A 27932-nucleotide genomic window follows, 5' to 3' on the forward strand; every position below is an offset into this window, starting at 1 on the left:
CTACTGGGACTCTTCTGGGGGTGGTTTTGGCAACTTTCACACAGAAACTTAGGAGGGTCCCTATCCTTTGGCTGTGTGCTTCCTGCACGGTGCCAGCTGGTGATGCCCACCCCACGGCATTCCTCTGCTTCCTCCTGAAGGACATGCCCACTTTAACAGCAGAGAGATCATTCCTGGAGAATACTGAAATTAAACAGAAAAAGGCAAGCCTGAGCCCTGCTTTCCCGGGAAGGCCCGTGCACACACTGGCGCTCACAAGGCGTGCAGGACCCCAGATATTTGCCACCCGCCAGGCGTGCAGCCAGCCATGCATAACAAACAACGACCCCGTGAATGGCCACGCAGCCAAGCCAAGCTGTTTGCCTGAACCATCCCACATTGTTCGCCCGGCTTTTCCCACTTTGAACGAGGGCTTGTGGCATCAGGAAGTTAAAAGGAGTCAGGAGGGGGGAAAAGGGGGAGTGTTTCTTTTAAAAAGAGAGTGAGATTGGAGAGGAGGACACAGGCACTCCAAACCCTGTCTGTGCTTGGTATATTAGGCAGCCAGTGCTCTTGGCTGTGAGCCCAGACGAGGCTTTTGTAATCAAAACATGATCTTGTATGCTGTGCAACCAGTGCTGAGAAAGGCCGTCTGATGGCTCTCCTCTTTTAGCTCTGCTCTGGAATCCGCCGGGCTGCGCCGATGTCCAACATGCACCGAGCTGTGAGTGCCGCCCGCGCGGGGCCTGGGAGGGGCGCGGGGCCGGGGTCCCTCACCCGAGGGGCCACGCAAGGACTCGCACACCCTGCAGGGTGGCCTTGCGGTGGCTGTCGCTTTCTTATTGCCCTGCCTCGCCTGGCTGCCAGCAGGCAGGGGAGCAAACAGCCGTGCTGCACTACGGGGAGGGTGTGGGGGCGCATTTTGGGTGCTGGGCTTTGCGTCCCTTGCTGGGGCAGGGTGCGGTGGCTGCCTCAGGACAGTGCGCTGCCCGGGAGGTAGATAACAAACAAACGCAGGCAGTGCTAGATGGTGTCTATCTCAGCGAGGGTTTCAGCGGCAGCTGTCAAGGAAGAGGATATTTCTTAAAAAGAGCGGATGCATTTGCTTACGCAGGAGAGCGTTAGTAAGGGCCCTGCTCCTCTCTCCTTTCCCTCCCCTCCCCACCGCCCACTGCCTTGCTCGCTCTCCCAACCCTGCTGCGTCCAAGGTCTCACTGCAGAGGCAGGCGATCGTGGAAGTGTGGGGGAAAGCACTGCACGCACAGCCAGTGTGGAGTGGGGCGTCCCTCCAGCCCCCGAGGAGCTGCGTAGCCAGTGTGTGCCACTGGGGAGAGGGGCTGGGACACAACGGGGTGTCGTCATTCCATTGAAGTATGAAGCCGAGAGCTTTCTATTTGCTCCTTTTGTGACATTTTTATTTGCGGTAGAATGAAGCCTCTGGTTCTGCGGCTCTGCCCTGCTGTTGGGGAGGCTTCGGGTTCAGCCGCTTGCTGATTCAAAGCCATCGCATGTTTGTGCTGCCAAAGCCATTTATAACTCAGCTGCCGTGACATACGGGCACCTTGGCTCCCCGGAAGAGCTTTACTCCGGGGAGGGCACGGTGGGGCCACTTTCCATCCTGAGCATCAGCCTGAGCACGGGCTGGGCCAGCGGGTTTGTTCCAGAAGCAGAGCAGAGGGCACAGCCCCTGCTCGCAGCCGGCCCAGGGCGGCCGCAGACGAGCAAATGCTGACTGGGCTGAAGAGTACAATGGGAGAGCCCCTGGAGCCCGGCGTGGGCTCCGCTTGGCGCTTCGGCCACGGGGCCACCGCCCGGCCATGGCACCAGCATTTGCTGAAGCAGGTTGTGCAGAGAGAAACACCTTCATGGCCTCCTTAATAAAGGCCAGCAGAAGTGCTGAACACCAGCAAAACTTTCCTTCCAGTGACTCGTTTCCAGCTGGAAGTGAAAAGACCCCCCTCCTCCTGACACCAGCCCTGTTGCAGCGTAGACAAAATGCTGACAAATGGGCTGAGGGAGAACAGCCTGACAGGTGTTTTCCATCTTTCACTTTTGAAAGAGAAGAGCACAAATACAGTCTCTGCAGGAATTTTTAAATTCTTCCCGAGCTGGCAGCTCTGCCAGTCCTCCTTCAAAGGAATTTGAAGATGAAAGGGGTGTTTTAGAGGGCAGGCACCACTTTGATCCCACCCTCAGCAGCCAACACCCCAGCACTCAGCAAACAGCAAACCTGCCAATTTAGTGCTCCCAGAACAGCTTCTGTTCAGGTAAACACCGAATTCAGCTCTAATCAACCTTGCAAAATGCCCATGGAAGTGTATCCACCCACACAGGTAATCTTCTCACCCGATGACGAAGGGCAATGGAAAAGCCAGTCTTTCTCCCACAGAGCTTGACAAAACTCCATTGTCCAGCAGGAGAATGTGTGGAGGTGGTTTAAATGTCCCTGTTGTCCCACCTGGACAGAGATGTCCTGCAGAGATCCTCAACAGGATTAATTTTCATTAGACACTGTTGTCACTAGAATTGTAAAAACTCCTGATTGTGATCCCCTGCGGTAACCAATGAATGTCTGGGGAGGACATCTGAACCTGTACCTGAGAACACCCAAAGGGGAGGATCATTTACTGCACGCAGCTAAGCAGGGTGTTAACTCTGCAGCCTACTGACAGCCATCAGAGTGGGACAGCAGCTTTTTGCCCAAACTGCCTCATTGCTAAACAAAAAAGATCAGTTCTGTCAGGAAAAAGTCAGGGAGAAGTGGTGGGGACAGATTCTTCCACTTCCCATCCTATCCAGACAGAAGGAGCAGGTTTCATCCTGCTGCTGTGATTACTGAGGAGAGCTCTGCTCCTGTTTCCAGGATGCTGCTGTGGATGATATTGTGTTAAGGAAGAAAGAGCAGAAAGATGTTGAACTCGATAAGAAAATCTTGGCCTTGCGGAAGAAGAATGAAGCGCTGATCCGAAGGTACCAGGTGAGTCTGCAGGTCCCTCCCTTGCCCAGCTCTGACTCAGGGTCCTCAACTCGCAGTGTAAAGAAGATTGTCAGCACTATCAGCGTGACTGTGTTATACAGATAACCATGTTTATATTGCAAAGCTCTCAGAGCAGGTGGGCACAGCTCTGCCTTTGGCTACAGTGCTGAGTTGTTTTGGAGAACAGACACTGATGCCTCAGTGCTGCATCATCTCCTCTCCCCGTGCCACCTTCCTCTGTCTGTGTCCCACAGCTGGGACACAAGTTGGGCCACTCCCTCTTAGAGGGGGAGGTGGATCTGTTTAGCAGAACTCCTAAAGAGGAAAACAGACAACATCCGTAGCCATTCCGGGACAGGCTGGTGGTAAGGTGAGATCTGTGTTTCAGGAAATAGAAGAGGACAAAAAGCGAGCAGAGCAGGAGGGAATGGCTGTTACCTCCAGGAGACCCAAGCAGGATGGACTGACTATTACCATCACCAAAGCTCACAACGTAAGTGCTGCCTCTCCTTCACAACGGACCAGCTCTCACTCCAGTCCTGCCACAGCAAAGGGACATTGCAGAGAGAGACACTCCACAGCAAGCCCTTTGAGGCACAGGACACAGCTCCTGAGTCCTGAAAAGGGTGGGGAAACTCTGCAGGGGTGTGTGCTCAGAGTGATTTTAGGTGCTGCACATACATTTCCAGCCATGCCCAGGCACTTGCACCCACTCAGGCAAAGTTACCAGGCAGGTGGATGGATGTGTGAACAGGCACACAGCCCTGGACAGGTCCCAGGTGTTCAGCATCATTGCAAATCCGTAGGCAGAGCTTATCAGCGGTGTGTGTGTCTCTGGAGGCATCAGGAATGCCGTAGGCTGGGGAAACTCATGGTCTCCTTAGGCTTTGGGAGTGAGCAAAGCAGGTGGCTCTGCGCCAAAGGCTGCGAGTTCCAGGCTCCCGTCCTAACTGAGCCAAATCTGTGTCTGACAAGCCCTGTCCACCCGGCCTGGCAGTGTGGCCAGTTCTGCCTTCACCCCTGGGCCAGCTCCTCTGCCAGGGCTCGCTTGGAGTCCACTGAGTCTGCCCAGCCTCCTTCCAGCACTCCTGGGTTCTTGGATCCGGACCAGTGCTCCCTTCCCACCCCGGCCTGGCCCTCGCCTCTCCCGGGGCGCTGCTGCTGCACACATTTTTCTCTCATACAGGACCTGAAAGATGCAATTACCCAGACTGAACACTATGGACAAGATAGCCCAGCCCTCTCGATGGTGAGCACCACCCTCAGCCATCCTCTTGGCTTCCAAGGCCACCTCCAGCAGGACTTAGGCTTTCCCGAGCTAACTCAGAGTGCTGCACAAAGAGCTGAGGATGACATTTGTTTCCCATAACTCTGGCATTTCAGTCTGAAATGTCAGATTTGTAAGTGCAAAGGACTTTTCAGCCCCGCTGTAATTGTGGGTTTTGCTGCTGAGCAGACAAGGAGCCCCTTGTTCCCCGGGAATGTCACGGCACCCTGCCGGGCATGGAGAGCTTCCCTGGGGCAAGGTCTGCCTGTTCCACAGCCACCTCCCCGCTTGTGTGCAGGTGTGTTTGGGGAAGGGAGTCACATCCCTGAGCCAAGGGCCTGGATTTGCTAACAGAAGTGTTCGTTTTCCAGGACAAAAGGGTGGTGAGTGAGAAATGGGCAAGCCCCTGTCCTGCGAGCTCTGGGTTTGGCATTGGCAGCGAGGAGGAGGAGGAGGAGGAGGAAGCAGATCATATGTTCACATTCAGGATGGGGAAGAGGATGCAGCTGGCTGTTACCATGGACAACAAAGCAAAGGTGAGCAGGGAAGAGGATTCCACTTACACTGTGGCCTCTTGACTTACAAAGGGGCTTCTGTTCTTCCTTTCACTTGATCTTTCTGCCCAGCATGTCACATCCAAAGGGATTAGTTCTCTTCCTGCTCCTTTTCTCTCATTTCTCAAACCTTCAGCACAGCCTCAGTTTTCATTTTGGGTTACCACACGCTTCCCTCCCCATTTCTGATTCCCAGGGACCAGCCCCTGGGCCTTGCTAAGCCCCCTGGCAGCTCCCCACACCCACCCATGGGTAGCCAGGTCCCTTTCCGAGGGATCAGTCACCTTGTTACCCTTCTGGGCCACTCTGGTGTTAAACTGTGTTGCTATGAGTGGAAAGGGGTTGGAAATGACTGGGAGCTCAGACAGATTTAGCTGCATTATAGCCCAGCCATTCCCAGGGAGGCAGTGATGCTTGGTGGTAAAAGCAGCGTCATTTCTCCCTGATACTGCATTCCAGAACATCCTGAATGTAGAAGGAAAAACAGAGTTGAGATGAGTGTTGCTTTCAGCTGCCAATGAGATGGGCAGGAAGTGTGACCCAGTATTTGCAGATTTAATTAAAAATTGTGTGAAAAGGCAAAAGTAATTGAAAATGCTACTTCATTTTTTAAATCCTGAAAGATCCCCTCCTGGGCACCACCCCATTCCTTGTGGAGCCTGTGCATCCAGATATAATGATTCTTGTCTCTGTCACAGCAGCGCTGGGAAAAGGAAAGGGTGGCAGCAAGTGGTGCTCCCGTGGGTTCCCTTGTAGGCACAGTGACGTGTGGGTTTGTGGCACTGAGGTCCAATCCAAAGCCATTCCCCAGGATAAGGAAGAGAAGCCCCACCCTTCCTGCTGCCCGGGACATTGGGGCAGGAGTGCTGCAAACCTTGGCTGTCAGCAAAAGGCAGGAGCTGTTTCTCCCTGTGAGGCAGCTTGGAAATGTTTTCCTGATTTTGTGCCTCGAATGCCTGTTCATTTGTTTCCCAGTGACCTAGTTACCCTTTCTTTCCGGGGAGAAATAGGCCACAGTCACTGTGCCATTAGAAAGTCCTTTTATGTTACCTTGAAGGAACTGAATCATTTGGGAACAAATGCACCTTTCCAAATGATTTTTCAGGAGAAAGGGACAGAGGCCTCTCATTCCCTTTGTTCCAGACAGAGTACCGGGAATGTGAACATCCCATTCAAATGGAATCTCATTCCAGCACAGCCAAACCCCCTCCTGATGTGAGGGGGAAAATTCTGGTTTGTCTCAGAATAGAGGGTTCCTGAAAGCTCCAGCTGTGACTTTAGAGTGGGGACCAGGCAGTCACTTCCTGTACTGCAGCATTGCAGCTGCCTGTCACGCTGTGACACCTTGTCTGCCTGTGGCAGATGCCAAACTAGTTGTGCTCCATCCTGAGATGATCAGCTTTTCTGTCTCAGGAACACACCTTGCCATCTCTAGGGGGGGCTCACAGATGTCAGAGCAGGAACCTGCCTTGACCCCGACATAGAGATCAGCACGGGCGGTGCTAAAATGGCACAGAACACATCGGCAACACGTCCTTGCTTTGAACCCAACATGTGGCTTCACTTACTGCAAGAAAAGCAGAAACGGCAAAGGTCGTCCTGAGAGCAGCAAAACTTGTTAGGAACTGCAGCTGGGACCCTAAAGCAGAGCTGTACATCCTCAGGGGATGTGTAACAAGGTTCCCACCGTGTCCACACAGCTGGGACAGGCAGGACCATCGGCAGCTCAGGGATTACTCCTCCTTTCCCCTGCATCCTCTGCTGAGCCAGCAAAATCACCCAGATGTGAAAGATGAATAAACCAGAGGCTGAGGCTCTGCTACTGGAAATCCTGCAGTGTCTCCTCAAACATTTATCATGTGTTAGGAGGTTTGATGACTGAGAAGCCATAAAAATGGTTGTGCTGACGGAGGCTGTGCACATCAAGGCTCCCTCCACACCAACATCTGCACTCCTGGAAGAGCTGAGGGGAGATGAGGGCTAATGTGAGCCTTCTTGGCTCATATATCATGGCAGAGAACTTGACTGCAAGTCTTCTCTACAAATCAGAGGTCAGGGTGTGCTGTTTGTTTTTGAAACCAAGTTTGTAGCAACAAAGAGTTCCCACGTTTCACTGAAGTTTCCTTGGAGATTTTGAGCTCCTTTGAAATCAAGATTCCATATGCTTGGAATCCCAAGGAGGAAAACAGGAAAATACACCATCCTTTACAGAGGGAAACTGCTGAGGTTCCTTCATCCCTGGTAAAGTTGAGCAGACTTCATGCAGATGAAGAGAAAAGAAAAAGATCAGAGATAATGACGGAGATGACATAGTATGTCTCTCATTTCCTTGTAAAGCAAAAATAAAAAGGCACATGATGGACCTGAAAGATGATACTTTTAAATAAGGAGAAGTACGTCTTTTTGCACAAATGATGTGCTCATGTTATGGAAGTGATGGCTGAGGGCACTGGCAGGGGTTCAGCCAGCAACAAAGATCATTAACAAAATAGGAGCCATATGGAAATCCATGCGGGGAAGTCATGACGCTGGTACGGACAGCTGGAAATAATATCTGAGAGGGGGAACTGCCCCTGCTCAAGGAGTTTATATATCAGTTTCCTAAACTGTTCCACTGCTGAATAAATCATTCCAGAAATATGAACACACAATGACTGTGAAATGATAAATTACCGAGTGCTAATACACTTGAGGGGAGTTACTGCTTTGTGGGCAAGGTTGGAGAGAAACCCACTGTTCCCCTCCCTCTTGGCTTCTGCTCTGAGGTAACCTCACATTTTATTGTCTGTGGGGTGGGGACAACTTCACATTTGTTTCACAGACACAAACGCAAGCTGAAAATAAAACCATCCAGCAGCGTCCATGCTGCAAGGTAAATCCCACCCTGCCTATGCTGTGCCCAGCTAAACACACCCAGATCCCTTCAAGTGGGGTGGTAGCTCTGTAAGCCAAGGGGACTGACTGCCCGCCCGGCTCATTTTCTGTTCTGCCAGCCTGGGATGGCCACTGTCCCAGGCAGGCTGTTGGAGGTGTCCCTAACCCATCCTGTCCCCTCCAGGGCAAGCGGATCGTCAGCGAGAAACGTGCTGAGAGCTTCCCCGGCCCGGGCCGGGTGCCGGAGCTGGGCGAGGAGGACACGGACCACTTGGTGGCTTTCCGGCGGGGCAGGAGGATGCAGATTGCCATCACCATGGATAACAAGGAAAAGGTACGTGGCTGGAACCTAGCCATGGCATCCACCTGTGCTGCTGGCATGAGGAGGGCCCGGCCACAGGGGGCTGGGAGAGACTATATGTTAATAGTGTGGAGACACTGGATCCATAAAGAGATGCTGTTTTGGGAGGATTGATGAAATCACTACCAGATAAGGGGCATGAATCTCACCTCCTCTCTCTTGCCAGCTTCTTTTTGGGGCCACACAGCAGACTGGGACAGGAGCAGTGTCCTCCTGACTCACTGCATGGCTTAAAACTTAACAGGGCTGGGTCATATCTGCTTCTGAACCCAAGTGCCGCTGTGCCCGGCCATCACCTGCTGAGTGATGTTTGAAACATATCTTTGAAACGTGTTTCAAATACTTCCTTGCAAATACCTTCCTCCTTACACACACGGAGGCATGTGCTATTCTCCTCTTGGAGAGTTTCACAGATAAGAAAGAATGCCTGCAGCAAACAGGGTCAGCAAAGACTGTGCGGGAAAACAACACCCGGAGTGGCTGCCAAACACACCCTGGAATGCTGGGAGACGTCTGCAGCCCCCTCTCTGGGACAGAGCCAGCCATCTGCTGCTGCTGCCCACACTCATTTTCAGCTTCTCCCCCTGCTTCAGGCTTACCTGGCTCTGAGTGCTCCTTCCTTGTGGCTGCCAAGCAGCTTTTTGGATGCCATAAACCTCGTGTGAGCTGCCTGATTGAGCCACTGGTAACCCCAGAGGTCCACAGGACAGGCATTACCATTTCAGTCTAGGAATCACCAACACACCTGGACGTGATGGGAGGGACTTGGCCATGCCTGTGCTGTCCCTGTCCTTGGGGCTGTCCAGTGTGCTTCTGTGATGTGCAGGACAAGTGTTCCACTTCTGCTCTTGCTGGGCCTGTTGAAGTGGCCTTGTCTCTGCAGTCATCAAGGCTGGGGCTGTGCTGGAGAGAGCAGCAGGAGCAGTGCCTGGATTTTGGCTTCAGATCCCGTGCCTTCCTTTAAGTGTATGGACAGCCCTGGAGAAGATTTCATTGTGGAGCATGAAATTTGAGGCTGAGTGTTCACGTTCATGGGTTTGGTGATGCCTGGCTCATGTTGGCCCCAAAGCACCTGATATTCAGGGTGTGCATGAGGGTTGGTGGGTGGCAGAGGGTGGGACTGCAGCTCGGGCACTCTTCTGGCAGCAGTGGGCTGTGAGAGAGGCTGTGAGGTGCCAAGGGGGAGCTGGTGCTGATATCCTCAGTGAAGGGGGTTATGCAGAGCTGTTTGGGGCCTCCATTGCCTTGGCTGACCAAGAGAAGGATCTGTCAGGAGCACAGGAAAGCCACAGAGGCTTCGTGTAACTCTGGTTATCCAACACTTCCAAGGAGCACAGCACACTTTGTGCTGGCACAGACAGAATGTCCCCTGCTTCTGCTGCTGAGCTTTAGTCATAGCCACTCCAGCCTGTGGGAAGCTCCTGCTTCCTGGAAAGCAGTGTGCTTCCAGGGAACGTGCTGTCCCAGGCTGACAGGAGGCAGGGAGCAGGCACTGGGGCTGCCACAGAGCCCAGCTCCCATGGCTGGGAAATGGAGGGGCAGGAAGAGCCTGTTAATGAGCTTATTTAAAATGGGCTTTCGTGGGAGTGTTTGTTGTTGGCCCTTGGGTTCCTCTTACAATTCAGAAAGAGATACGAAAGTGTTTGAAACTTTGGTTTCCAACAGCTGTTACCAGCTGGATATGTTTCAGAGTCCAGCTGAGCTCAGGAGAATTCCTTATTCCTGGGCTGATCAGGCCCTGCTCCATCCCTGGTTAATGAGGATATCTTCCTATTGCCATGTTAATTGTATCACCTCAGGCAACAGCTCCAGCCGCCAGGACAAAATCCAGCTCCTTGCAATGAGACAAAAGGGTGTGGCTGTGAGGGAGTGAAATGCTGCATTTCCTGTCACCTCTGCAAGCTGCTTCCTTCTGTCCACACTTGGGCAACCTTTTCCCAGGATCAGTGACAGAAGCAGATGGGACCTGAAGTGACAGGTCATGTTGGCATCTCACACGTGGTGCCAGCCTGGGCCGGTGCAGTCCAGGGAGGTTTGGGCTGGCTCACCCTGTCCCTTCAGCTGATCCTAAATTGCGTTAGGGATTAGTATTTTAAACCAATATTTCTTCATTATCAGAGAGGGTCCTTGAAAACTGAGCCCAGGCAGGTCTGTCTCACATCTGTGCTGCAGAGGGATGTTCTCCAGGAGGGCCTGGGAGCCTGCAGAGGCAACACCACCAAATGTGCAAAGCCTGTGGGAGTGACTGTAGCCTGCAGAACTCGGTGTGTGCCACAGGGGTGGTGCACACGGAGCGTTTGCAGCAGCAGCACTGTGTCAGGGAAAGAGGAGAAGACCAGGGAAGCCTGTAGTCATCCCTCCCTTCCAGCCTACAAATTAGGGCCCTCCTCTGCCAAGAACAGCATCATTCTCCTTGACGGGCTTCTCTTTACCTAAATTGCGCTCTTTTTCTTCGTTGTATCTAAACTGTATCCCTTCCAAGCAGCCAGGAGCTGCAGGGTTAAGTGATGTGCTGTGCTGGAACATCCATCTCTTCTCTCTCTTCAGCCTTGCTCCCTGATAGCTCCATTTGCCATTCCTGTGTCACGGGAAGCAGTTCATAGATCATCCCCTGGTCACTTCCCAAAGCACAAATGATTTTATCGATCCCTTTCATGTCTCCCTTCAACCATCTCATAAACCTTAAGAGACTGCCCCTATTTAGACATGTCTGCCAAGGACGTAGTCCCATATTTCACTCTCACTGTCCCCATTTGTGCTTTGGGTTATTTTTACCATATTCTTTCAGTACATGCAGACCAGAAGTACACATGATATTCCAGCTGTGGGCTCTCCTGGACATATCAGTGACACAGCAATGTTTTGGGCTTGTTCTCTATTCTTCTCCCAACAACTTTGCATTTTCTTTGCTAAATAATTGAGCTAACATTTTCAGAGAACTGGTCACAATAGCACTAAACCATCGTCCCTGACTGTTAATCGGAGCTCAGCCCTTGTTACTCTGTGTGGGTACACAAGGAGGGCATTTTCTCCGTGGGAGTCATTTTGTATTCCTGATATTGAATTTCAGCTGTAATTTTATGATGCAGACATTCAATGTCAAGAGATCTTTTGCAGCTCTTTCCGGGCAAATTACATTCTTTGCCCTGGATGATTTAGTATCGTCAGCAAACTGTCATCCCTCTCTTCAGCTCCTTTTCCAGACCATTTATGAGCATGTTGAGCAGCACATATTCCAGTGGCACACTCCTGCTAATCTTCTGCCATGGAAACCGCCATTTCCTTGCCACTTTTTCTTTCCTACCTTTTAATCAGTTGTTAATCCAAAATGAGAAACTCCATCTTCATCCCCAAACTGAGCAGCTACTGGGAGGGAGAGCCTGGCGGGGTGTCAGTGTTGCCATCTGTCTAGCTGAGTGTTAGGACTTGATCTGGGACCCCCAGTTCAAGGATTAGCTTTCAGCCTCTCATTAATCCCAGCACAGTCCATCCTTTGGAGGTTTTCACCTCAAGCCCCACCTGGTTTCCTGCTCTTCTGGGGTTAGCACAGAGACCTAGGAGAAAGGATCACATCCATCACTCCCCCTTCAGTAGCCTGGACAGTGGCAAGCTGCTTCCTCCTTGCATTTGTCAGATTTATCCTATCAAAGTATTTGATGGGTGTCCTCATCACTCCTCATTTTCTCTATTTTTATTCATGGTGAAATTCAATAAAAAGAAAACAAGGAAGAAAAAAGAAGACTCCAATTCTTGCTATTCCTGCTGCCCGTGGTGCCCCTGGCTAACCCCACACTGCCGGTGCCAGACTGTGGCACAGCTGGGGCAGGAGCTGCCAGAGAGGAAATGCAAGGGGAAAACAGCAGTTCTGGTGATCTCCCTTGCCAGGGCAGCCCCAGGGCCAGAAGGTGAAAGGCTCTTTCACTCTCTGGTGGCACAGTGGGCTGGGGGGACCAAATTATCCTGCCCCCTTGCAAAGCCCCTCACTCTACTGATGCAGCTTCACGCTGATGCAGCAGCCACTGCCAGCTGCTGCTGGCCTGGAGGTGCCACCTCTGGGAGCCAGCTCTGCCTGTCTGTCCCCAAAGCTGCCTCAGGGCTCTCCCTGCAGCAGGGCTGGGGACAATGCCTCCCGTTCAGCCCTAAAAAGCCACTCCATGGCCTGAAACACTCTGGCAGTGTTTCAGGCTCATTAATACGCCAGAGCTGAGAGACAGCAGCCCAGGACCAGCAGAGCACAATGGTTAATTAACAGGTTACAAATCATCTTTTAAATGGGTGGTTGATAGAGCTTCAGGGCTTTTAAATTGTCCTTTTATTAACAGAGTTTCCCAGGATGGTGTATCAGAAATTACTGTAATCAAGAGACACAAAAGCTGCTTTCAGGGGCTAACACACATGTGCTGGACTCCAGCACTTGCACAGGAGAGCAACCAAACCTGTGGCAGGAGAAACACTCGCTTTTACATTGCAGGTGGGAGAGGAAAATAGGCAGAAAGGGTGGCTGAGAAATCTTTAGCTCCCTTCAGGCAGCACAAGCAGGAGGCAGATTTTTCAAAAGACTTAAAAAAAAAAAATCCTCTCATGTACTAGTTTCAAAAATCCTGCCCAGTGGGGGATCTGAGCACTGGAAAACCAGCTCTAAGCTCCTACAAAAATCTCCTCCTGCAACAGAAATGCCAGTTGTGGTGCTGACACGTGCCTGGAGAAATAGGTACCAAAAGGTTAATTTAACTCATCTGTCAGTGCCTGTTTTTGAAATAAGAAGACAGTGAAGTAGCCCAGAGATGTGGAAGCCTGTCAAAGCTTTTTGAGAACTGGGAGCACAAAGCAGTGCTGAACGTGGCTGGATAATGGCACCAGCACTGTCACCACTGCCTGGGAATGTGTTGGGAGGCCAGACAGACCTGTATCCTGGGTTGGAGCAGGCTCTGCCCCACCTCAGGGCATTCTGGGCTAAGAAACTGAGAAATCCTGGCATAAACCTTGGGATAAACAACTGTAATCTTCCCTCTCTGCCTCAGGCTTTTGTGCCCTCCCCCTGCTCTGCTGGAACAGTTACACTAGGGATGATAATGTCCTTGTCATTTTTCATCATTTTGGGGGTGGAGAGGAGGAAGAAGGAGAAAAACATGTTTTGCTTCCTGGTGGTGTGTGATGAGAGAGGAGCAGCAGCTCTGGGGCAGCAGGACAGTGGGAAATCTGCTCTGGAGCCAGAGCAAGAGCAAAGCCGACTGCTCTGTGCTCACCCTAGACCTGCTGTCCTGGTACAAAAGAGCTACATTTTTGTGGTTCTCTCAGTTTTCCACAGGGCCCTTTGAGAAGCAAAAAAAGCTGCAGACTAAAGCCAAAGGCATGGCTTGGAGAGAGGGTGCAAAGGGGTGGAGGGTTGTGTGGTGTCCCTGTGACCCAGCGGTTTGTGGTGGGCACTGACGAGCGAGTGCTCCGAGTGGGATAGCCCCGGGATGCAGGACTCCGGGAGAGCCCTGGGATGCTGGACTCTGGGAGAGCCCCAGGATGCTGGACTCTGGGAGAGCCCTGGGATGCTGGACTCTGGGAGAGCCCCGGGATGCTGGACTCTGGGACATTCTCTGGGATGCAGTCTCTGCAATGCAGGACTCTGGCATGCAGGTCTCCAGCACTGACCAGCCGTGCAGGAGCTGCCTCTTCCCCCATATCCCGCAAGCCGCAGCACGGTCCCTCAGCCGGGCCATCCCTGCGGGTTCCCTGGGCACCTGCTGGCTCCTGGCTGCTCCAGGGCTGAAGGGACGCTGTGCTGGCTGCAGGCAGAGCTCACTGCTCCCTCCAGCTTGCTCACGGCCTGGCTCAGCGCTCTGGCTGTGCGGATACTCCGGTTTTCCGGTTCCTGTCCTGGGGGGCCCAGCCGGGCATTGTAAAGGGGCCAGATGGAATCACTCTTTGCATGAGCCTGGGGGGAGATAGGCAGACTCAGATGGAACAGTGAGCACACACGGCCCTGCAGCTCCCTGCCTCAGTTTCCCCATCAGTCATAAGCTGTCTGGCATTTTGGAGGCAAATGGTGCTCCTTCTCTCCCATCTCTCCCCTCAACACCAGGTTTCCCCCAGGGATAGAGGGGCTCCGGCTCTCCTGCAGTAACTGACTCCTTTGTCCCCTTTCCAAAAGGACTTCTAGTTTCACTTTCAGCTGCTTTAAGGCTAAAGGCCCCTCTGCACCTTGCTCCCAGCCAGCTCCCTAAGTAAGCAAGCTCTCCAGGTTTCTGCTGTTTAATCTCTCTGTAAATGCTCGGTTTGGGGTGCAGAGACTTGTTGGATCCCTCACTACAGTGTTCTTCTCGTGGGGCTGCACGAACAGGGGACTTGGAGTCCAGAGGGAGCATTTTTGTTGGCATAAGTTTTCACAGTAACATTTTGCAGTAAATCCCCTTTTGCAGCACACAGGATATGGTGAGGAGTGGCTTCTCTGAGCACCCCCAAATCTTTGCTGAAAAATCTTAGGACAATATAGCTAACATTTTCCTCGTTATTTCCTAGGATCTGTTTTCACAAGCTTCCATCTGCACTGGCACTACCAGTCAGACCAGCAAAGTTGTTGTGCACCAAGGGCAGTGTCTGTGAGCAGTGGCTGTGTGGCCACACTTCCCACCTTCCTCAGACTCAGCATGTGTGAGCAATCCCCCAAAAAGCCCGTCCCCAGCTTGCTCCCTCCCTGATCTCACTGGGTATGTGAGAACAGCGGGCAGCGGGGTGAGCTGCCTGAGGAGATTGGGCAGAGCTGCAGGTGTTGAGACTGACATCCTGAGTTTCCCACACCCAACCTCTAAAACTAAACCTGGGGCTGGCAAATGCCTGGAATAAAAGTCCTGTTTCCAGCCTGGGCTGGATCCCACCGCGCTGCCGCTTTCTGGAAGGGCTGAGCTGGCAGTTTGTGCTCCACGTTCCTCTTTGTGTTTCAGTTCTGCTTGGCACTGCACAATGGTAGCTCAGCCCACACGCCCCCGGCCCTGCAGCCGTCCAGCCAGGCAGGAAGCCTTTCCCAACACAGCTCTGTGCTCTGCAGGCTGTTCTGCTGAGGGGTGACAGCATGGATAAACCCAGTGGGAGCAGGGATGGATCCTGCTAGAAGGGCACCCATGTTTGCCAAGGACAGAAATCACTCCCAGCTTGCCCATGCTGGCTTTTAGCTGCACCTTAGGTTGGCTCCCAGATCTTGAGCAGCTGAATCATAAGCTATGTCTTTGGCCCAAATCTGAAACTTGGTTTGACTTCAAAAGAAATGGGACTATACAGGACAGCTCTTGGCCCCTTCCTTGGGAGGAGGGAGGGACCTGTGGGAATAATTTCTCACACACGTTTTGCTCTCTGATTTCCCTTTTTATCTACACCACCTTGATTAAGGGCCACAGAAACTAATCCTTCCTCTTTTTCTGACCTTTTCTGAGCAGTTCTTTCATGTCCCGGTGGGCACAGGGTCAGGCATTGGCTCCCCTGCCAGGAGTCCTTGCTTAATCCTTGAAATGACTCCTGTGTCTGTGCTCTTGCAGGCAGAGGAGCGGAGAACAGCAGAGAAGAGGAGATCAGACAGTGACAGAGGCCCAGAAAGTGAACACGGCTGGAAGGTGAGTGGGGCCTGTGTCCCTTTGGGGCACTGTTGTCTTGGAAGAGGAAACCAGTAGGATGTGCCTCCCCACCACAGGCCTAAAGGAAGGTGATCTATAAGGTCCCTTCTGACCCCAACCATCCTGTAATTCTGTGAAGCAGCAATGTGCTCTCATGTGACCCCCACTGTTCATCCCACTCCTCATCCAAAGTGTAACTGAGCAGTTGACACTCCCAGAGCAAGGCAGTGCTGGAAAGGTGACAGGGACCTGCCTCGTGGCTGCGCGAGCCCCTCACACAGCTGCAGGCAAGGGTAACATGCCCTGTGACAGCACAGCCCTGGCTGGTTCCTCTCCCAAAACCATTTTCTCATGGACTGAGGAGCTCAGGCTGCATTAGCTACAGCTCCTCACTTCCGCAGGAGCTGAGGAGGATGGAGGTAAATTAAAGCTGAGGCCTTCCCACTGACTGTTTAATGCAAAGCCTGGAGCCATGCTGGCTCCCCCGAGCCTGCAGATGCTTTAATTAATGGAGCACAAATTGAATAACTCCACCTCAGCAGGATTCATTAGGAGGACACAGATGGGCTCCTAGACAATAATTCAAGCTGAGCCCCCCAGAGCAGGAAAGGGGAACATGATGTCCTGTGGTCCAGCCACCACAGCTCTGCTGACACTGAGGTGAGAGACCAGCCCTTTCTGCTCCGTGGGCCCATTAGAGACCATGGCACCAGCCTCAGTCCTGCCCTCACTTTTGGCTTTATGGGTGCATCAGGATCCATCCTGGCAGGACCCACCATGGGGCTGGAAGTGGTGGGGAGCCTCTGCAGGTGTGTCCCAGCCCAGGGATCAGTGCTTGCCCTGGCTCTGCCCTGCTGTGCTCTGCCTTTCTGTGCCCCGCCTCTCTCTTCCTGGGGCCGTGGGCTCAGGTGCCCCAGGTCCTGCCAGCTCAGGATGGAGGAGCACTTGGAGCCAGCCCAGCTCCGGCCCACGCGGGTGGGTCACCCGGGTAACGGGGGCCTTCAGTGCCGCCCTCCTGCTGCTCCGCTTTCATGGGGCTGAGAGGGAACTCCTCTGGGGAAGGGCTGAGGGTGGCTGGCTGCAGGGACACGTGTGTGAGGGGATGAATTGCCTGCTGCTAATTAGCACCCCAGGACTGGCTCTGCACTGAGCTGTTCCCTACGCACTGTTGCTTGACAACACACCACGGCCTGCCGGCTCCTGCTTCCACCGCATCCATTAACCTGACAGCTGGGATAGCTCCCCCCACATGCTCTGTAGGCTCTGAACTGCCTTTTCATTAAGATTTCAATTTTTGAGCAGTGTTAGGAGGAGTAACAAACCAAGAGCCTGACAGCAGTGAAAGGGAAGAGCCCCTTTGCTCCAGGAATGGGCACAAGGTTGGCCCAAGCTCTGTGACTGTGGGCTCCCATGGATGCCTGGTGGTCACAGAAGGTTGGATTCCTTTTCCACCTTCTCAGTGTGAAGGATTTCATAGCCATATCTTTGATTTTAGTGTCCCAAAGTCTTCAGGCTGGGGGGACTCATCAGCCCAGTGCATGTTCTATGTGAGTTCAGCCTCTCAAGCCCTACTGCAAACACTCCAAGAACTGACTATATGCCGTAAGTAAGCCTTAGCAAAGTGGCTTTTCCAGGAAAAGCTGAGAACATTTGGGTTTAAAACCTTCATAGGAGCAGTGAAGGCTGCTGTCTAATTTACACCCACAGGTAAAGCGGCTGCAGGTACAAAAGCAGTGAACACATCCTGTGGCCATTTGCACAAGGGCAGGCTCCAAAAGTTTGTAATCAGGGGCTGAATATCTAGAATGAAAAATTGCATCTTATGGGAGCTGCTTCCAAGATCTAGAGGCTGGATAGTGCTCCAAGAACCAAGGGAACAGTGTGGTTTGGGTTAGGGGAACAGCAGTGACACCCCATCTCTTTAAGGTAACAGGAATGTGTCCAAATGGCAAAATCCAGGGCTTTAGGTGAAAGTGGTTTTAATCATTTGAAACACTGGAAACAAAGAAATACTTTGCCATTATCATTGTATTGCTGAATATAATCCCCAGAAGTGTCCAAAGCCAGGTTGGATGGGGCAGCCTGGTCTAGTGGAAGGTGTCCCTGCCTATGGCACGGGGATGGAACAAGATGAACTTTAAGGTCCCTTCCAATCCAACCCAGTCTGGGATTCCATGAATATCCCTGGAAGGGAGTGGTTGTTTCCTGTGATTTGGCTGTGGATTTACAGTGTGGCTCCAGGCAATCCATGTAACTTCTTCCTGCCTTAGTTTTCCTCTCTGCAGAGCCAACAAGCCCAGGACTGGTGGATTTGGGGTGTGGGTGAAGCAGAGCCCTGGGTGTGCACAGCACTGCAGAGAGGGGAGCTGAGCTCGCTCCAGGTTGTTCTGAAATACTGCTGAGCATTTCTGGTGGTGACAGCACAAAGTACCCTGAACGTGGCTGTTCCAGGCAGTTTTATTAACCAGAAGCTCTTTTCCCTCCCCCAGGATGGTGGGAAGTCAGTGCAGAAGAGCCCTGGAGACCTGAGTTTCCCCATGACTGGCCGGGAACGCTCGGAGTACATGCGCTGGAAGAGGGAGAGGGAGCAGATTGACCTGGAGCGCCTGGCACGGCACAAGAACGCCAAGGGCGAGTGGCGGCGGGCGTGGGATGTGGAGAAGTCAGAGCACATGTAGGTCCTTCCCTGCACTGAGAGGGTTTGCCTGCAGAGTCAAAGCCAGTGGTGGGATCTGGTGCAGATACTTATTGCTGAGCACATCCCATGCTGTCATGTGCCTCTCCCTGACCAAATCCACACTGCTGCCTCTTTCTCCCTCTCACCATGTGGGATCAGATACCATTCCACAGGTTCTCTCACTGCCCTGCTTGTTTATCCTGTTCAAGCACAGGAGAGTCCAACGTCCCTAAATCCTCATACACTGAGCCTGTTCAGGCACTGCAGGTTGAGGGGTCATTCAAAGGATCATCTGCGGGATACAGGAGCAGTGCTGGAGACAGCTGGGAATGGGACTGGCACATCCCTGCCTTAATCACTGTGCCCCTGACTGTGCTGTTTCAGCTGGGTCACACCACCTAGGGAGCTTTGGAGGATGACCTGGCACCTGCAGTGGGATAAGGCTCTGGAAGGGTGTGGAGTTAGGGAATGTTACAAAGGGTCGCTGATAAAACAGTTTGTACGGGGAAGGTAGGTGGGACAATCCTTTGCCTGAGGAATGGGACCAAACACATCAATTTTCAGACACTGAGACCCCAATAATTAGAGGTGAACTGTCTCAAGCAGGTGCTGAGTGTTGCTGGCAAGACAGCCCCGAGCCCAACTGCTTTGTCATATATCCATTTTTGAGAGAAAAGCCATAACACAAAATAAGCAGGACTAGAAAAGAACCTGATGAGTCTGATCTGAGATGACAACTCCTAAAGCTACTTCAGACTGTGTTTGGAAGCTTTGGGAAGCTGCATTTGAGCATGGCACAGCTACACTACAGGCATCTATAGGGAGTTCATAGAACTTAACATATACATGTGGGTACTGATGTAAAGGTTTTGGAGGCTCTCCTTTGGGGTAGAATTGCCTTACAGCCTCATTTCTCCTGGCTGGTGCAGTAGCTTCAGCTCCTGCTGAGAAACCTGCCCAGGTTTGCCCGTGGGCAGGTGCAGAAGGGCCGAGGGCTCCTGCCCACACTTTGCACACTGCGGGAGGATGGCCAGGTCTGACAATGCCTGTTTTTAACCTGCAGGTTTGAAGAGGACTTTGTTAAGGATGGGGAGCCAGCCTTGGATAATCCCAGCAATAAGAAAGGTTGGCAGGGGACACATAGACTCTGTCCTGACACTAGTGAATGCTGGTCCTGCGCACCCAGTGCTGCAGCAGCCGGGGCTGTGTCAGCTGAGAAGCTCTGCTTCCCTGGGCAAACGCCTCTGAGCTGGGGCTCAGCCCTCCCTGGGCTGGGCAGGGGGCTCAGGGGATGGGATTTGAGCTGGGTGCTAGAGCTTTGGACCTTCCTAGAGCTTTGGACCTTCCCAGGGACAGCAATGGCTTCTGTAACCTGGGACAACACCATCCAGAGGCTCAGCCCTGCCTCCTTTCCCAAACACTGGTTTGAGAGGCAATCCTATTCCAGAGCACAGCATCTCTGATCCCTGGGGCTCATGCTGGCTTCTTTACTAGCATGAGTCCATGCTGACTCCTGTTGCTCAGGAGCTGGACTGGCAGAACCAAGCTTTCCCTTGTGACACCCTATTTGAACATCAGCCCTTCTGCTGCCTGTCCATTGCAGACCCTCCCTCACTTCAGCGCATCCTTTGCTGTGTCCCTGCAGGGGGAAGAAATGCAAGGAAATTTCAGCACAGGTCCTTTCCTGCCGATGGCAGAGGTGAGTAAGCCACAGGATTCTGTTGTGCCACCCCACTAAATGCCAGCACCTCTGATACTCCTCATGGAGAGAGTTCTCTCCAGGCACTCACAGATTTGGAGTGGCTTTTGGGGACATACCACGTGGCTGCTCTCATATCTGTGTGCAGGGGAGAACAAGACTTCCAAGAACAGCATAAGGGAGACTGTATCCAAGGAATCAGATTTATAGTTAGTATTGGAATTTGGAGTAATAAAAAAACAAACACAGAAGAAACACCCTAAATTCTCAATTTGTATTTATTACTTTAAAAAACAGATGTGCAGTATGTACGCAGCTTCAGAGGCTCTCCAGGGATCCAAGGATGCCAACATCTCCAAGGGTCTGGAGGACCAGAGGCAGCAGGCTGGTGGCGCCTGCTTTTACCTGGCATTTCCAACATGTTTTGCAGGCGGAGGACACCACGGGGTGAATGTGAGCGACCCTGGCCTGAAGGCAGTGCCTGCCGTGAGCAGCCGTGCCAAGGGGAAGGACAGACTGACGGGCAGAGCCAGAAGGTGAGGAGCTGGCAGCAGTGCTGGGCAGGGCATGTGTGTGTTATGTATGTGTGTATTGTATCTGTGTGTGAGCTGTAACTCAGCAGGCACACACACGAGCAGGGAAGGTTCCTCAGCCCCTCCCTGCCCAGTAGCACTGCATGGGCAAGTTCAGATTTATATTCACCCAGCAAATTCAGATGAGCCAAGGAAAGCAGTTCCTCGTGCAGCCTTTCATGAAGCCGTGGCCCTCCTTGGCACAGGATGTTGTAACTGCTGCAAATTTATTATGGGGTCAAAATGCACTCACACAATTCCTTGGGAGAGACTGTCTGCTAAGCTCAGCATGACTCAACAGAGATACCATCTCAGGCTCAGGAAATCCCAGAGCTGTGTGTTCTTGGAAGCTGGGGAGGGAACGGGAGGCAGTTCAGCGCATTTTCCCTCTTTCCAAACCCTTCCCTAAGCATCTGCCAGTGATGCTGGGAACTTCAAAGCAATTTTATCCTTCAGCATCTCCCTCTGAGATTTGGGACACTTGGGCACTGTCAGGCAAACAGGACCAGATTGTGGCAAGCACCAGCACAAGCAAACTGTATCTTCTTAGTCCAACTCACCTGTCTGCTCTGGCAATTGGAGTTTATGTTTTCATTAGAGTTAGAATGAGAACAACCAGTTCATTAAGATTTAGTGGCCTCAGATGAGTGTCTGTGGATGGGCCTGGACAAGGGGCTCAGCCAAGGAATGCATGGCCCTGGTAGGAATCCCTACCGGGTGTCAGGCAGGGACAGTGGCTTTGCCATATGAGAACTTGAGGGCCTCAATTCTGATTTAATTTTTTCTTGACAGGTGGGATGCAAAAGAAGGCGAGGACATGTCTTTTCTGAAGGATGACCTTGATGGCCAGGTGAGCTCAGGAGTTCCAGGCTGGCTGCTGAGTTTCCTCAACACGTGCACTACTAGGAAATTGGATTCTCTGAGCCACTGTGAGCTGGGACCTCTGTTCTGGGATCAGTGTACCCCTCGTTAGCACTCTCCACATGGTATGGTGTGACAGCAACTTCACTGCTTGCACTGCCCCTCTGTCGGCACAACCACCCCACCTATTCTGGCCCCTGAACACTTCACCTACATCCCTTACACTTTTTAATGGCCTTTCCAAATTTTTCTCCAAGTTTTGAGAACCCTCAGCGACCAGAAATACCATCTACTGGTATTTTAAAAATCTGAACTAAGTGTCTCCTTTGTTTCTCAGAGGAGCCTCGGTGTGGACAAGCGGAAGAGCAGAGGAGAGGAGGGGGTGGAGGAGAACTGCACAGCTGAGCAGGAGGAGAAGGGGAAGCAGCCAAGCCTCCAGGATCACGGGGCCTCCTCGGCCCAGCAGCTCCGAAGAGAAGGCGGGAAGGTCCATCCTGCCCACAACGGGCAGAAGGAGGAGCGGAGGGGGGTGAAGGGCTGCAGCACAGAGGTGTCTGTGACCAGCACAGGGGACTCAGAGCCAGGGCCCAAGCCAAGCAAGGAAAGTGTTGGGGAAGATGCCAATGGGAAGCCTGGCACTGCTGACACCTCCCAGAAGAAGGAGAGCACTGGCAGCACTGCTTCTCCAAGCAGCCTCCCAAGCACTGTGCCAGCCACCAGTGAGGAGACTTTGTCCCTGCCCGTGGGAGCAAATGTAGATGGAGCTGGATCAGAGAAAAACCCAGTTTCACAACAGGAGTCCTCCCAGGACTCCTCAAACTGCCACGGAGAACAGCTGGACACAGCAGCAGGAGACAGACTGGATGCAGATCAAGGACAGCTGGTGAACAGAGGAGAGGAGGAAGTGACCCAAAGCACTGCCCTGGAGGGGCAGGCACTTGCACTGAAAGGAGGAGAAGATGCTGAAAGCAATGAACACCAGGAGCCTTTGCCTCCAGGGAAAGCCAGCTCTGACAAGACTGTTGTGCCTGAGCAGGACACAGCAAAGGCCCAGTCCAGGGAAGGGGACCAGCCTGAGGACTGCAAGGACAAGGGCACTGGGGATGCCCTCAACTAGCACAGGTTGCACCGGCTTGCCGGAGACAGAAGGTGAGTTCCTGACCCCTCCCCATGGAGTGTCTGCTGTCCCATTACTGCTCTCAGCCATAGGACAGGGTTACAACTCCACTTGCTGTGGTATAATGGCATCAGAGCAGAATACTGTCTGGAAATGTTCATTAGCAGGGCTAGGGATCCCTCAGGGATTAAATCTGTGAATCCCAAAGGCCTGTCCTGGAGTGGACGGGGAAGGAGTAGAAAGTTAGACAGGAAAATTCAGATGGAAAACTGGGCTGCTGACACACGTTAGGGCACAAACTGAGACTATTCCTGGGAAGGGAAAACCTCAGAAAGGATGGGAGGGATAACCTCAAGGGGATTACTTGTCTCTGGGGGGATCACAAATTGAGGTCAGCATGGTACCTGCCCCAAACACTTTCAAAGCCACTCAGGGCCCACCCCGTGGGCAGAGGTTTGGAGAAGATTGGCTGCAGGGTGATTGTCTATCCAGTACGGGGTGTGTGAGGGCTACACTGTGAGTGATGGGTGGTAACACTGGTGCAGGGCAGTGTACAAATACACAGGGTGAGATGGGTCATGAACCAAACAAAGGAGGGAGAAAAGAGCTGGCTATGGAGCAGTGCTCCAGGTTTTACACAAAGAACTGTCTTCCATAAGGGCAAATGGAAAGCAAGAAAAGCCAGGAGAAGGAACAAAGGATGGCAGGCACAAAGGTAAGGTAGGAGTTAGGAGCAAAGGGCAAGGGGACAGTGTAGGGGCTCTTTGCTGCAAGGTGTGGTTTTTCTGGGCAATGCCGCCAGATCAGGATAGCACACAAAGCAGAGATGAGCATTTCCAGAACACAGGCCAGGTTCCCTCACACCTGAGTTGCTGTCAGGATACCCCTTGCTCTTTCCTTTACAGAGGCAGCAGCTCTGTTCCATGAGGAGGCACTTGAGGCATTTGGCTGCTCAGAGCCAGGCAGGCAGACCCCTCCAAAGTGCCTTTCCCAGATTCCATGAGCTTTCCTGCAGACCCCAGCCCAGCAGTGTGTCCCCCAGTGCTGCTCAGCATTCATCCCAGAGTACAAATGAGCTTAGGGATGAAGTGCTAAGCTGCTAACAAAGACTTTCCCTATAATCCCATCCATACAAAAGGCAGGGAGAAGCACAAGAGTCACAGCGATTTCAAAAAGACAAAGCACCAAGAACCAGCAGGAGCTGGTTCTGTGCTCCAACGAAAATTCCTTCCAGGGAGGGAAATTAATTCCAGCAGCATTTAGGAAAATGTTTTGAAACACCTGGATGCACATAGTGGGAGATTACTGTCCAGCCATGCCTCTCCAACCCACCAAAACTCCCCCCAGATTAGAGGATAAAGGGATGAATGACAACCTTGCACGCTCAGGATAACTTTAATTAGACACCAGCTAAGAGGAAACACTAAATTACAGAGGTCCATTTTCATCTCAGTGATGGAGATTCCTGTGGTTTGGTAATAGGGCCCTGAGTCCACTTCAGTGTGGCTCTCCACTCCATCACTCCTCCCTGGACTAATTACAGCAAGCTTAATTACAAACACAGCCGACTGGCCTGGACAAGAGGAGGTGCCTTAACGTGGTGTTTCCACTTCAGCACTTGGGTACCTGCTGGGCTGAGCTGGGGCTGGAGCCCGGGATTGATACCCAGTGCTTGGGAAACACCGAGGGTTGGAATGCCAGGGGAGATGGAGGGGTTAACATGTCCATGTCATCCTGCCTTCCCTCTCCCTCCTTCCTGCTGCCAGGCTCATTCCCCTCGCCTAACCATGCCCCCACTCCTTCTAGTGCTTAGAGCAATCAGTAATTCCCAGCCAAGCCCATCTGGTTCCAACCCCCTGCTATGGACCGGGACACCTTTCCCCTGAGGGAGAGCCAGGTGAGCCCGTGCAGCAGGGTCTGTGTCCTGTCCCCCCTCTCAGCAGTGGGTTAGCAGGACTGGTTAATAATTCCCTGCCAGGAGGTAGCAAGTGAATTCCCAGTGGGATTTGCTTTTATTTCTCTGAAAAATGCCACATATGTCCCAGTAACGTGTCTTTTCAACATCTCAGATCTCGTAAAACCCAAGCTGGAGCCCTCGTTAAACCTTTTCAGACAAAATTTTAGTGTTATGTTTTTAAATAATGGTGATCCAGTTTTGATACAGTGCAGTTTTTGGAAAATCAGTGTTGAAAGAGATGGTGTGATACTGCAAAATACACCCTATCAGCCCCAGAGGGATGTAAAAATAGCATGCTGTTCCAAAGTTTATCTTGAGGAATTTCCATCCAGTAGAAAATCCTGGACTGGGTCACTTCACCTGCTGCCAGGGCCATGCCCTCTGTTCATGACCTCACACGTCCCAAAGCAGGGCAGCATCTGGAACAGCTGGAAACACGTATCAGTGATAAGGATGTGCTGTCCCTGCCCTGCTCCAGGGCTCTGTGGGGCCGTGTCCCACTCACACTGAATGCAGATCCCACATCCCCTCCTGCACAGCAGCAGCTCCGTGGAGCCACCACGTGGGGTTCACAGCTCCCCCTCCCAGTGTCTATTTATGGCACTAAAAATCTCCAGCACCTTCAAACCAGTGGGAGATGCTGTGCAGGGAGTGTGGTGGGGCTTTCATCCGTCGCTTCAAATAACAAGGAATAAATATTTACCCGAAGTGCAGGACTGGAATCCCTGGAGAATGTCCAACAAGTCCCAGAGAAGTAAACGATACACAAAAACCACAGAAGCTTTTCCCTGAATTCTCTTGAGAAAATTAATCTTAACATCTTTAGAGCAAATGCAGCTGGGGGTGGATTTGCAGAGCAGCTCCAGGGATGTGACCTTGGCGCTCTGGCTGACGTAAACAGGAGTGGGGCCGGCAGGGCCTGTGTGCTGGGGACGGAGGGGTCGGCACAGGTCGGCTCTGATGCAGAGCAGCGCCCAGGGTTGGTGCAGGAAGCAGCACAAGCACAGCCCAGCACTTCCCACAACAGCCAGGGAGTTGCGGAAGCACAACCGGCTTCCTCGAGGTTCAGGAGACAGGAAATCCTATCTGCTGGCACATCCTGGGAGCTGGCCTGGGATTGGCAGGGTCATGGGTTTGCCTGGAATAGCACCAGTCTCCCTGGTCCTTCCTGCAGCCCACAGCACCCTCTGGAGCCCACTGTCATTCCATGGGCAGTTCAAATTCCCAGAGCACCTCTTGAGTGCCACCACAGCAGAGAGCCAGGGAGTGGGATTGTCTCTGTACCTCCGGAGTGACGGAAACCTCTCCTGTGATGTGACGTGGGAAAATACTGGTAACACTGGAAAACACAGGGATTCTGTGAGAATGGTTCAAGAGACTCAGGACACACAGGGAAGGACTGCAGGGCTGGTGAGGGAATTTTGTTTAGTCTAGGAGAATGAAGGCAGAAAGCAGTGGAGTGGTGATCTCGGTAAATACAGGGGCAGCGAACACCAGCAAAGGGGGACAAACATCCAAGCCACAACACAATGCTGGGGCAGAGACCATTGTATTGGAGAAACACAGGAATAAATACGGGAAAATCTGGAAAAGGTGGCCACCTGTCAGGGACAGATGACTTGGAAGCACACCATGGCTGGAGCAGGGACCTCCTGAGGGCCACTTACCAAAGCTTAACAACCTAAACACAACTCAGGGCTCTGCCAGATGAGCTGCTGCCATTCCAGCACTGGAAACGGCGCTGCTCTTGGAATAATGTCTCCAGCAGCCATCTCCTCTCAGCTGCATATGGCATTGGCTGTGTCAATACCTTGGGTACTATGGCTGCAGAGCAGTTCCTTATTAAATATCCGTGGCTGTGTCCTTAGATGATTCCTTGAGAGTTTGTTTTTTATGCAAGCCAAGCTTCCTATGGCCTCTCCTGCCTTCACAAGGTTTCATCTGTTTTTCTTTTTATATCCCCTCCCTGACCTTTCTCGGGAGCTTTGGGTGCTGAAATCTGCATCAGCAAAAGGCAGAGCTGTGGATTTAAACATGGAGGCAGGAAAATGCCAGCTCAGCAGTTCTGAGCAGCACCCAAGCATCTGGTAGCCAGAGAAGAATAAAAAATCTGCCTTTCCCAATTAAAATCAGCGTGTCTGGGGCTGGAGGCAGCTCCAGGACAGCAGGCTCCAGACATGGGATAGTTTTTCACTAGGGAAAGCTGATTTCCCCTCTGCCCTTGGGGCACACAAGAGTTGCACCCCCAGGCCAGGTTCACACGGAAACCAGCCCCTCCTTTTGCTCCAGCACACACAGAAACACGTCAAGATTGTGGTTCCCGAGACGTAAGGAAAGAATAAAGGAGTCTTACCTGTCCCAGAGGAGGACTGGGGTTTTTCCATCCCGACTGGTACCGTCAGCTCATCCCCTGGGCTGCGGAGCCCCCGCTGCTCCTGTTGGATTTGGCAGCAGGTATCTGGGTTATGCCCCAGTGGTGCCTCCCAGGCAGCCCCAGCCGTGCAGGAAGGGCAGATTGGAACTCAGCAGACATTTTAATTTACACCTCAGCAGTTCCCTGGAGACTGATAATCCCGCTGCTGTCTCTGCTCTCCTTTCGCAGGATAACGTGCTGGAGGCGGTGGAGGAGAAGAGAAGAGGAGCACAAGCTTGTCCTCGCTCTTTTACCTTCTATGAAATCAGCTTTCAGCACCTGCCCTGTGCCCAGCACCACCCCACTCACAGTTCTGGCATCCCCCTTCCCTCTCCGTGTGCCAGAGGACAGGGAAGGGTGCCCACACTCGCACCCTACAGCAAAACACCATCACTTATCTCTTTATTTGTTTGCCCTATATTGCAGCTGTGTGGCAAGCCAAGGAAATGTCTATTGGATGCACTTTATTTTATTTAATGACTAATTCTGTGTAGAGTTAAGGTTTGGGTTTTGGGGCACGCCCCCCGTTTTCTGCCCTGGAGGCTGGAGGGACCTGCCCTTGTCGGGGCTGTGCCAATGCCTGGAGCAGCAGGAAGGGGTGGCTTGTGAGGGTGTAGTTCATAGGTGGGTGCAGAAATAGCATTCAGAGCTCTGGTACTAGAGGTTTGCATGTGGTTGAAGTGTTGGCAGAGGTGTACAGTAGTGGCAGGGCTGTGGACGGACGGATGGATGGAGCACGGCCATGGGGCACAGAGCTCCATGTGCCAAGCACAGATCCCCCCAGCACCTCCCCTGAACAGCCTCCAGCTCTCCCCTGCCAGAGGCTGAGAGCACATCAAGACACCGCTGTGTGCCAAGGAGGGGGGCTCGTGGGCTGAGCAGGGGTGTGCACAGCTCAGCAAATGCTGCCCAGGGGCACTGGGAACTGGGCACCCCTGCAGCAGGGCAGGGAGGGGGACAGCAGAACGCGAGATCCTCCTCCACACTGCCCAAAGCAGTGCCAGCAGGACCCAGGCCTGACTGGACCTG

At 52.6% G+C, this 27932-nt stretch overlaps 1 protein-coding gene across 3 annotated transcripts; it reads left to right on the plus strand.

Annotated features, from left to right (window-relative positions):
- The first annotated feature begins 423 nt into the window (after positions 1 to 423).
- CCDC9B (coiled-coil domain containing 9B) lies at positions 424 to 27762 on the plus strand. 3 transcript variants are annotated; one of them, XM_027903735.1, is made up of 15 exons: positions 424 to 703; positions 2843 to 2956; positions 3345 to 3449; positions 4143 to 4205; positions 4595 to 4759; positions 7836 to 7985; positions 15533 to 15607; positions 18097 to 18281; positions 19348 to 19409; positions 19930 to 19983; positions 20414 to 20519; positions 21348 to 21405; positions 21754 to 22299; positions 22453 to 22565; positions 27093 to 27762. In XM_027903735.1, the coding sequence occupies exons 1-14, from the start codon at positions 683 to 685 to the stop codon at positions 22531 to 22533; spliced, it is 1785 nt and encodes a 594-aa protein (XP_027759536.1). In that variant the 5' UTR covers positions 424 to 682; the 3' UTR covers positions 22534 to 22565; positions 27093 to 27762. The 3 variants fall into 3 exon arrangements, with proteins under 3 accessions (XP_027759536.1, XP_027759534.1, XP_027759535.1); XM_027903733.1 differs by having other exon boundaries at positions 428 to 703; positions 21754 to 22565; XM_027903734.1 differs by lacking the exon at positions 4143 to 4205 and having other exon boundaries at positions 429 to 703; positions 21754 to 22565.
- Positions 27763 to 27932: the final 170 nt, after the last annotated feature.

The sequence above is a fragment of the Empidonax traillii genome, unplaced genomic scaffold (genome assembly GCF_003031625.1).
Source record: "Empidonax traillii isolate 1590-97213 ecotype Southwest subspecies unplaced genomic scaffold, ASM303162v1 scaffold992:size1346157, whole genome shotgun sequence".
Lineage (NCBI taxonomy): Eukaryota > Metazoa > Chordata > Aves > Passeriformes > Tyrannidae > Empidonax > Empidonax traillii.